This window comes from Cyrtonyx montezumae, unplaced genomic scaffold (assembly GCF_038088225.1).
Source record: "Cyrtonyx montezumae isolate F1298 unplaced genomic scaffold, pur_monq_1.0 scaffold_15, whole genome shotgun sequence".
Taxonomy (NCBI): domain Eukaryota; kingdom Metazoa; phylum Chordata; class Aves; order Galliformes; family Odontophoridae; genus Cyrtonyx; species Cyrtonyx montezumae.
The window spans coordinates 9,065,121-9,075,827 of record NW_027071881.1 but is presented as its reverse complement, the minus strand read 5'-3'; the positions used below and the strand labels follow the sequence as shown (position 1 = coordinate 9,075,827).

At 60.5% G+C, this 10,707-nt stretch overlaps 1 protein-coding gene across 1 annotated transcript; it reads right to left on the bottom strand.

Moving 5' to 3' along the window:
• Positions 1-6,748: 6,748 nt before the first annotated feature.
• SRSF1 (serine and arginine rich splicing factor 1) lies at positions 6,749-10,073 on the bottom strand. The gene is made up of 5 exons (XM_065732139.1): positions 9,708-10,073; positions 9,313-9,497; positions 8,970-9,142; positions 7,989-8,712; positions 6,749-7,130 (listed from the first exon to the last, which is right to left on the bottom strand). Exons 1-4 carry the CDS (start codon positions 9,899-9,901, stop codon positions 8,518-8,520), a joined length of 747 nt encoding a protein of 248 aa, XP_065588211.1. The 5' UTR covers positions 9,902-10,073; the 3' UTR covers positions 6,749-7,130; positions 7,989-8,517.
• Positions 10,074-10,707: the final 634 nt, after the last annotated feature.

Genomic DNA, 10,707 nt, shown 5'->3' with positions numbered 1-10,707 from the left:
GGGGGGAGGCGGCGGCGGCGCGGCCCGGCGGGGCGGTGCGGGCCCGGAGCTCCGCGGCGCCGCCCCCGCCGCTCCCTCGGCTCGGGGCGGGCGGAGGGGCCCGGGGCGGCGCGGCGCGGCGGCGGGCGGGCGGCGGGGCCGGGGCGGCGCGGCGGGCGGGCCGCCCCCCCCCCGCGGGGCTGGCAATGGGCCGGTCCCGGGCTGGGGAAGCCGAGGCGAGAGCCGTGGCGAGAGAAGATGGAGGAGCGGGCGCGGTGTCCAGGGCCGCTGCCCCGCCGCCGGCCCCGGGCGGGGGCCCGGCCGCGCCGCCCTCCGCTCCCCTCCCTCCCGCCTTCCTCCCCGCTCTCCCCGCCCGCCGCCCCCGCCCGCGGCGCGGGGAGGGAGCCCGGCAGGAGCCGCGGGGGCGGCGGGGGGCGGCTTCGCCCCGCGGGTGCGGGCGGAGGGGCGGGCGGAGGGGCCGCCCCGGGGATCCCCCGGCGCTCCCGCGGCGGAGTCCCGCGCCGCAACCGCCGCGTCTCGGCCGCCGTTCCCCGCCGGCTCCGAGCGGCCGTCGGCCCCCTCCGCGCGGCACCCGAATGCAAATCGAAGCCACAAACAATTAAGCGCGCGCTTACCCTTAATTACGTGTTTGCACACATCAAGCGCAGCCCCGAGAGCGGCGGACCGGGGAGAACCGCCGTCCCGCGGCACTGCCGGGGGCGCCCACGCGCGGGTCCGACCCCGCGGCACCGGGGGTTCGGGGCCGCGGCTGCGCCCGCAGGGGAGGGCCCGGGCACGCGAGGACCCGGCGGTGAGGACAGCGCTCTCCCTTCCTGCCGCCGGATCCTCTCAGGCCCAGCCCTGCACCGCAGCGCTCAGCCCTCGGCCGCGTTTGCCCATCGCTGTGCACGCAGACAAACACCGATGTTTTTCACCGTCCGTTTCCGCAGAGCCCGAGCTCGGCGAGCAGGGCTCCGTGTGGTTCACCTCGGTGATGTGCCCTGTACTGCTTCCCCCCATCGCGGGGGACGTGGGCGCTTCTGCTTTCACTCTGTTGGGCGTTGGATGATGGATAACACAAAGGACGGTCCCACGGGTGGGTTTGCTGCTGCAGCGATGTGCCGGGGCACGGGGCGTGTGGTGCCACATCCCGGTGTGAAGGACCAGCCGTGTTTCTCCACCTCCCAACCTTGTTGCAAAACAGCAGCCCTGTGCTTGCAGCTGTTCCGTGCACCTTTGGGTATCCGCTGCTTCTTCCTTAAAACCCCGGTGTGGCAGCTGAGTGATAATGCCCAAGTCAGTTTGCAGTCAAAAAAGAGTTTTGCAGACCACTGCCCCAAAACATCCAGCACGGAGCACACGGAATATTGCCCACGGGCTGCAGGAGCTGGGACAAACAAATGTACAAACAAATAGAGGGGGAACACAGCAGACACCGACCCTGGGCTCTGGGAACCCCGAGTTGAGACAAACATACAAATAAACGAAGGACTCCATGGGTTGGTAGTATGGGTGTCCCTGCTTCCCACCCCAGACAGCTCCTGCGGGGGATGCTGCACCCAAATGGGGCTCAGGGCAGCCGTCACCTCCTGCCCTGTGCTGCCATCCACCACAGAGAGCCGAGGGAGGAAGCCCACCTTTAGAGAGGGAAATCACGGCTGCTGGTGATGCTTTTCTCCCAGTCCCCCAGTTATTTTTGTTAACACTTATTAATGGGGTTTGTGGAGGGCTCACACTCACTTCAATTAAGGGCCAACAGATCCACCCGAGCGTATCACTGCGTCATCAGAGAAATCCCAAGGAGTGCAGGGGAGGCCAAACTCAACGTTTTGGTTCTGTTTCCAGTTGAACAATCAAGTGGGCATAAAGCACCTTCAGGGGGAGAAGTGAGGAGAGCGTTCAGCGCTTCCTCGATAAGTTGTAAGGAGAGGGAATGGAGAGCAGCAGCGGGTCCTACTCAGATGAGCGTGGCTGAGCCCTGAGCTGGGGACAGGGAGCACCTGGGATGTCCCAGAGCCAGGGAAAGGCTGCAGAGAGCAGAGCACAGTGCAGCAGACAGCCCCCAGGGGAGCACGAGCTGCAGGAGCGTGTTGGTGAAGGGCGAGCCCATGCCAAACCTGACAAACTTCCCTTTATGCAGAATTATAACTGGAAATATAAAAAAGCCACAGTGTTTGAAAACACCTATTTACATTTTCTATGCCCCCAAGCACAATAAACAAAGGTTAGATTTGTAAACTCTCTGTCTTAATTAACGCAGCACTGCTTTGGACAAACCCACGCAGCAGGTGACTCGGCGCGCTGTGCTGTTTAACTTGTACCTCCCAGCTGCCTGAGTCACCGAGCCGGGACAGCGATAAATCAGCAGCCACCGCAGCCACGCGGGACCGTGCGGTGGGAGTTCTGGGGGCAGCGGGACCCCCCGGCCCACCCAGCGTTCCCAAACCCCACGCGGCCGCGGGGCTGCGGACAGCCCTGTGCCCGGCAGGAGGAGTAACTCAGGAAACCCGCAGAGCCGAGCAGCTCCCCGCACCGAGGCAGCCACGCAGCACGTAACGATGCGCTGCGTGCGGGCGCCGTTAGCTGCCCCGTGCTGTGCTGCTGCGCGGGGACGGCCGACGCGGGATGCTCCAGCCGCGATTCCACGCGGCCCCCTCGCCGTGTCGGTGCTCACCACGGGCCGTGAGCCGCCACAGTGCAGTCGGTGTTCCTGCTCTCTGCGCCCCACGCGCGGTCCCAGGAGCACAGCACGGGGCCGAGCCCAGCAGTGCGAGCCGCATTCCCGCAGAATAATTCCTGCTGACACGGTCTGGGAGCACGTGTTTGGATGGCTAAGAATGGAAAATGTTGTCAAATATTTCAGCTTCGGAGGAGCCCCTGTGTTTATGCTCTGCTCCCGGAGCCACGCAGCGTGCTTTGGATTTCACAGCTCTGCGCAGCTCTGAAGAGCCCTCGAGTGTGTCAATGAGCGGCGATGGCGTCACCGAGACCGCTGCCAGGGGCAGTTCCCTTCTGCTGCTTTCCCAACTTTGTGCCTTCTCTGTTTGCTCTCCACGCAGCCACGACTTCCTCTTCAAACAGATCCGGGCAGCTGAGAAGAGACAGCAGAATAAGAAACTGGGAAACGCACAGCGGGTGCTGTGGGGCTGGAGGGTGGGCATGGGGGGCTTCCCCAGCACAGCTCCAGCACACGGCGCAGGGAGTCCTGGTGTCCCCGAGGAGCTCCCACTACATCACCTCTGCTGGAGCCATGCTCACCCGGAGCAGAGTGCAGGGAAGCTGCTGGGGCAGGTGGATGGCCATCGCCATCACTGTGACAGCCCACCGCCATCTCCCAGAGTGGTTCCTCTGCCATCCCATGCCCGCCAGCAGCACCGGTGCAGGCAGGGAGTGCTTGGCAGGGAGCTCCGTGCCTGGCAATTAGCACATCTGAAAGATCACTCCACTTTTCAAAAGAGGAGAATAGGATGCAGGAAATAAGCAGCCAGCCAGGCTGAATCACCGCAGCCGGGCATTACAGCAATCAATGGAGCAGCAGTAAGAGCTGCTCAGAGGGACGGGGCTTCGCTGCGAGGCCCCAGCGGGGATGTCTGCCCTCCCCTGATCCCTCCTTTCATGTTGTCAGCACCAAACTTTGAGGTGCCCATCTCCACCGTGAGCCACCTTCGGGGATCACCCATCGCTCCCAACTCACATCCCTGCTGCCCCACGGGTGACAGCTGCTAACACAGAGCTCCAAGGGCAGCTCGGTGCTCCCTCCCCGTGCCCGAGCAGCAGCGCTGCTATGTTTAGCCCCGTGCTGGGGAAGCAGCGTTATCTCTTCCCACCTCCTTGTCCTCAGCTGAGCGCGTGCTAATCTCCGCTCAGCACCTTGAGCTCGGGGCTGCCCCACGCTGGGAGCACCGCGTGGCCCTGCAGTATTCGTTGCTTATTCCACAACTTCTCCCACCACACAGCTGCTGCCCTCTGCCACATTGCTGCCCCATCCACACTGCTCGGGACCACCACCAGCTGCCGGCCTCGCTGCCATCCTTGGGCACACATCAAAGCCCCACTCTGCCCCAGGGGAGGGCTGCAGTGGTGGCACTGCTGAGGGGCACTGCACGGCACAGTGCCCGTAGCGCAGCCTGCCCACACTTAGCATCAGATCTGCTGCCATCCGTCGGCTCCATGCATACACGTGATGCACAGCTCCACAGTCCTTCACCTCCTGCAGCTCGGAGACCTCTGGCTGCAGCCCGACCCCAGCAGCACGCTGTCCTGGCACTGCTGTGGAAGCTGCTTCCCAGCTCTGCACCGCCTCTGAAAACTTCATGCGGCAGCGAGAGCGGCGACGGCTCAGCAGCGAGCTCCTCCGCTTCATCACCACTGACCATTTTTAGTCATAATTCCTTTGGGGCCGAGGGCTGTGCAGAAACATCCGCTCCTGCCCTGCTCCCTTCCCACCATCTGCCCGGCTCCTCAGCGCCAGCACCGCACGATGTCGGATCGGTGCCACGAACTGAGGGCAGCGGGGACATCCACGCGCTGCTCCCCCGCCCTGCAGCCGTGGGGACACCTTCCCCGGGCACTGTGGGCATGGCTCCAGCCCCACGTGCGGCCGCGTTGTTTGTTCTTTGCCATTTGCTTTGTGCGGGTCCCACGCCCGTGTGTGTCCGGGGGGGGGATGGGGGGTGGGGAGGAGGTTAATCTCATTTGGCAGTTATGGATTTTCTCAGTGTAATCAGTGTTGGTGCATTCGCCCGCTGGGCTCTGTGCTGGGGAGGCTCTGCAGCGTGGAGCCCAGGAAGGGATGCGGCTGCGGGCACGGGATGGATGTGCGTGGGGAGACCTCGGCTGGAGGCCACGTGGGGCCCCCCGGGGGGTGGGAGGTTCCCTGCAGACCCCCGGCCCCACCCCACGGTAACACCGCAGCCGGGGGGGTCACGGCCCCCACACGTAACGGGGACTTTCAAATCGCATTATACCCAAAGCACGAAGCTTCAGCTGAGTCACACAAATATGAAACTCACTTACAAGGATGAATTAAAGCTATTAGAACACAGAGGTAATTACTCATGCGAACAATGGCCTTTTCAACTCTTTAATGATCACACAAATTAGTGCATAAAATTATGTTAATAGCCCCACAACTGTTGCACAGACACAGCCCCTGGGTACGCAGCGGGCTGAGCAAAGCCACGGGACCGGGCTCTGCCCCCACTCCTGCTCCTGCTGCATCCCAGAGCTCCGCGTGGGGCAATGGCCACGTGCTGCACAGCAGCTGCACGAGGGCAGCACAAAGCACAGCAGGAGCAGATGGGCACAGGGCACTGCAGCCTGAGCCCCCGCTGCCCTCGTGCACGCAGGACACACTTCAGGGAGGGGTCCTCGCCCGGGGCCCGCTCGGGATCCCGACACGTTTGCTATTCGCTCCGCTTTCCATCTGAAATTGCTCCCACTGCAAACGAGGAGAAATTGTTCTTCCTCACGCAAAGGCGGTGGGGAATACCTCGCACTCGGGGAGGTTGGGCTCACCAAAGCTGCAGCTGTTTCTGGCAGAATGGTCGGGGCTGTGCCGTGGAAGCAACCTGCTGCTGCAGTGGGGGGGGGGGGACCCCGACCGCCGCCGTGAGCGCGATGAGTGCGGCTCTGCTGCTCTAAAGCAGAAGTTTCTGTTGTAAAGAAGAAAAACCATAGCAAACAACCAACAAAAAACCCCAAACTGCGGTTTGTAGGAGAAACCACAAGCTTTCAACCCATTTCTATTTCAGTGCTAACGTTGGGTTTATTAAGCGCTGATTATCAGCGTAGCGCGCAATTAAGGGGGACAGCCCCCCCCCCCAGCACACAATGGGCGCAGTATGGGCTGCCTGTGGTGGCTGTGAGCTGCCAGCTGTGGGGCCCAGGGCAAAACACAGCAGCCACACATCCCCGGGGCCAACAATTGCCCTCAGTGTACCAACGCTGCGGTGCTTTGGCACCGCACAGTTCTGCACAGCTGCCTCCACGGGACGCACGGGGCCGTGCCCACGAGTGCCACCGCCCCCAAAGCACTGCTGCTCCCACCCCCGTGCCCCCCGCTGCCCACAGCAGAGTGTGCCCACTCCCCTCAGGAGCACTGGCCCCACAGCCACAGCGTTCACCGCTGCTCAGAGCCACGTGGAGATAACCACAGCAGCCAACGACCCCGTGGGATTCAGCCACACAGGACGGAGCAACCCTTTAATTTAGCACCACAGTACATTAATGAGCTACTTATTAGCTTGCTCGGAGCCACTGACTGGGGCTGAACTCCTTGGCTCAGCTCCAGTTCCCCTATAGCAGCTATGGGACTGTACCCCCCTTCCCAAGGTCCCAACTCCTCTCTGCTTCACTGCTTCCATGGCTGTGCTGAGCAGCCCTGCCCGGTGCACCCAAAGCCTTCAAGGTTTCATTCTGCAGCACAGGTTTTGCCTCCCTGGCTTTACAGCTGCTCCAGGTTCCCCTTTAGGAACGAGGGGGACACAACGGATGATTCCCACCGTCAGCACGAGGAGAGCACCTCCAGGGGAGCACCCAGAGCTCCTCCTCGTCCACGTCGCAGCACTCACTGCTCAACACAGAGCCCTTTGTGCACGGCCCCGTGCCACTCACACTCAACCAATGATGACAACCGTGGGGGATTTTGTAAAAATTTTTATTCCTCAAAGGAAAAAAAAAAAAAAAGCAATAGCCAATTAAAGCCTACTTCGTCTTTAACTCCAATTTCCGACTTTAAATTTAGAGAAATGACTTTTTTTTTCCCCCGTTTAAACAAACCCCCCTTTTTCCCATTTCACGTTTACCATCTACTCGTGCTGAATCCTTCCAAGGACATTGCTCCAGCGTACCTCTCCAGGTCCTCGCTTTGCTCCTTTTACCAAAAAATGAAAATCTCCATCGTGCATCATAAGGGCTCCAATCGTCAAAAATAGGAACAAAAAGCTTTGGAATAGCCAATTGAGATGAATAAAAAATCCACACCAATGCGGTTTGGTTGGGGCAGGAATCCACTCCTACGTTCCTGGTAATCTGATCCCGCTCCATGAATCCTTGCCATTCAGCCTCCCTATCCTATCCACATTATGATTTGAATCCAATGATCCAGCTCTCCAAGGATTGGGATCCAGTGAGCCCTCTCCAATCCAAACCTTTATAACCAGCAAAACCAAAAAAGAGGAGGCAAAAAGTTAGATACTGCAATGAAAAAATAGGATTCTGGGGAATGATCAGTTATGTTTGCCATCAATTAATACAGATGTACATTAATAACTATCAATTCCCCAAAACAAGCTTCTGAATGGTGATGCTACTTTTCGTTTAAAGAAACGTTAATTATCGGGAGGAAACACTGTCATATTCACAAACAACTGACAATGCCAACACACTCATTGCTCGGTGCTGCTCTACAGGTTTTGTGGTCGCAAAAAACGTGTATGAAAGTGGAAGTTTCCCACCACTGCTGTGTGCTGCTGCACGCCCGCCGTGCCCAGGCCGGGAGGAACAGAGCCCACTGCAGCTCCCGGGCCTCAGCTCGGAGCCAGGGCGGCCTCCAAGGGCCGACCACCCCTGCCCAGCCAGGCTCTCTTCCTCCACGTCGGTTTGGGTTTTTTTTTCCTTTCATTCTGATACTTAAATACGATAGCAACGCTGTATCAGTCACACAGAGGACATGCAGATTTTAGCAGTATTGATATTATACTCTGATCACAGATACCTCTGATGTGCAAAGTGTAGAAGCACTGCGGAGCGTTAACGCTTGTCATGCTGCACGACAAAGCACAAAATGCTCCCACCCCGGCCCGGATTACTCCTTTAGAGAACTAGAATGGAATAAGGAGTTACAACACTGAGCCACAATTGCCAGGAGGGCTTTAAGGAGAGGGGCAATTGCAGCCTGTGGTGACCAAGAGGTGCCTGAAGACGCGGCACGCAGCCTCAATTCACCCGTCTCAGTATAAGGTCAATACTGCCAAGTTCATCTGTGACAATAGCACTTGGAGTCATACCATTGCCTCCATTATTGATCTGATCCTCCTCAATCCTCCTTTTGACAATCCTAAAATGATTGACATGTGCTCCACAATCCTTTAATCCAAAGCATTCTTAATCCATCTCTTCAGATATGTCTACAGAAAGACACACGAAAAGGCAAGATAAAATATAAGATCCCCCAGAAGAGACAAGTTAGCCACAAACATCCCAACATCCCCAGCTCGCATAAACCATAGCTGAACACTGAGACATTTACACAGCAATACCACAGCTCGAAGAATGTTGGTATTTAACTAGAACTAAATTGAAACAATCCTGACTGACATCAATTAAAATACAATTTACCAAAGACATGAGGGGAATGTCGTTGTTACGGAGCAAATACTCACTAGGGATTTTACACAAGAATGCAATTCAACACTTCAGCCAATTCGAGTAAAACAGTTTGAATTAAAAAAAAAATAATAATTGAAAGGCTGTACTGAGTAAAGGAAAACTGTGTACAACATGGGGTTCTACAAAAAGAGCAGAGCTAGTGAGCGCTTATGTACGAGATCGGGATCTGCTGTGGCGGGGAGAGTAGCGTGGAGATCCTCTGCTTCTCCGTGGGGAATAACTGCGGCTTCTGCTGTTGCTTCGACTACGGCTTCTGCTACGACTACGGCTGCGTGACCGAGATCTTCCATAGCTTGGACTTCTTGGACCATCAACTTTAACACGGATGTAGGCAGTTTCTCCCTATTGAATAGACAGAACTTTCGATTGAAAGGTCTAGGCTTCGGGGCCATCGTTTCAGGCATGCTGACAGACTGCAGATATCGAATGCTAGAGCACAGAAATAGACGTCAGACTCTTAAGGTCTATTTCGTGGCAGCAGACAGCTCAGCTGCTTCGTGTGTCAACGCAACGAGCGCCGCACGTTCCTTACCTTCACGTCCTACTGCTAAGCCCTTTGTATCCAATTCTGGCCAAAACCAAGTAAGCGTGAAACCTACCTCATGAGATCTAAACTTAGTGTTATCCAGCTTTCGCACAGCGTAGGTCATATCTTCCTTCCGTACAAACTCCACGACACCAGTGCCATCTCGGAAAACATCAGCATAACATACATCACCTGCTTCACGCATGTGATCCTTTAAATCCTGCCAACTTCCACTTGGAGGCAGCCCTGGATGGAAAGCAAGGCCCTCTGCTTTACAGCCCCGTTACGCGAGCATCCCCCGGAGGAAGGACGGCGCTCGGAGGGGAAGCATCACCCGCGGGACCCGGCACCCCCAGCCCGGGGCTGCGCGGGGAAAAGCGGCGCCGAAGGACCCGCGGGTGGGAGCCGTGACTCACCCGAGACGATCACTCTGTACTCCGAGCGCCGGGACGGCGGGCCGTACCTGCCCCGCGGGGCTCCGCCCCCTCCGCCGCCTCCTCCTCCTCTGCCGGTGCCCCGACCGCTGCGAGGGAACTCCACGCGGAGGCGATACCCATCGTAATCGTAACCGTCCCGCCCGTACACGGCGTCCTCCGCGTCCCTGCGGGTCGGGACGGGACGTGAGCGCGGCCGCGCCCCTCCACGCGCCCCTCCCCCCGCAGCGCCTTTGTTCCCGCTGCCCCACCCCCCCCCACTGCCCCCAACGGCGGCACCGCACCGCGCCCGGGGGGGGAGGGGGGGGAAAGCACCGGGTGGGGGAGGGGTGATGGGGGGGGCGGCCGTCCCCGTCCGCCGCTGCGGCGGAGCTCACCTGGGGTCCTCGAACTCGACGAAGGCGAAGGGCGGCCCCCCGCGGCGGTTCTTCAGATCGATGTCGCGGATGGCGCCGTATTTGTAGAAGACGTCCTCGATGTCCTTGGTGCGGATGTCGGGGGGCAGGTTGCCCACGTAGATGCGGCAGTCGTTATTGCCGGCTGGGCCGCGGATCACGCCCCCTCCGGACATGCCGAGGTCGGCAATGGCTGCGGCGGTGCGGGGCCGGTGCGCGGAGCGCGGGCGGGCGGGCGGGCGCGGGGCCGGGCCGGGCAGACAGGAGCGCACACGCCGCCTCCCCCAACCGCCGCTTCAAAATGGCGACCGCGGTTCCCCTCGCGCTCGCAGTGCGCGGAGCGATCTCACCCCGCGGCGCGGAAGCAGCACCGCCTCCACGTCTCCCGCCGCGCCCTCGCTGCCGCGCATGCGCGGCGCCGCAGAAAAGTAGTCCCTTTCTCCTTCTTTTCTCCTCCGGGGCTCCGCCAAAGAGGTCGGGGCGGCGCCGCTGCCGCCCGTAGGGACGGGGCGATCTCGGTCCGCTCTCGGAGCGCTCCGCCGCCCGCGATGGGAGCGCGGCGCTTATTCCCCGCCGCCGCTCGGGCCGCGTGACGTCACATCCGGTCCGGCGCCCGCGCTAAGAAGGCCCGGCCGGCGCCGGGGGCGGCCCGCAGTGCGCAGCCGCGGCGGGAGGTGGGGGGGAGGGGGGTGCGGTTGGCGCCAAAGCGCGGGGCGTGGCCCGGCCCACAATGCAGCGCGGGGCCGCGCGGTGACGGCGGTACCGGGGGTTCTCGGCCCCTCCCGCCGTGTCACGCGGTGCCCCGAGGGGCGGCGGCCGCGCCTCTCCCGTACCGGCGGCCCCGGGGGAGGGGTCACGGTGCCTCGGCCGCTTAGCGGAGGCGGTTGGGTCGGGCTCGGCCTTGCGGAGCCAAAATGGCCGCCCCGAGGGCACGGAGCGGGCGCGCCGTCACCTCCCGCTGCGGGGACCCTGCGGGGCTCCC

Coding starts and splice junctions, on each gene's coding strand:
- SRSF1 (XM_065732139.1), bottom strand. CDS start 9,901: ATGTCCGGAGGGGGCGTGATCCGCGGCCCAGCCGGCAATAACGACTGC. Junction 9,143..9,312: donor GTACAGAGTGATCGTCTCGG/GTGAGTCACGGC, acceptor CTTTCCATCCAG/GGCTGCCTCCAAGTGGAAGT. Junction 8,713..8,969: donor CTAAGTTTAGATCTCATGAG/GTAGGTTTCACG, acceptor TCTATTCAATAG/GGAGAAACTGCCTACATCCG.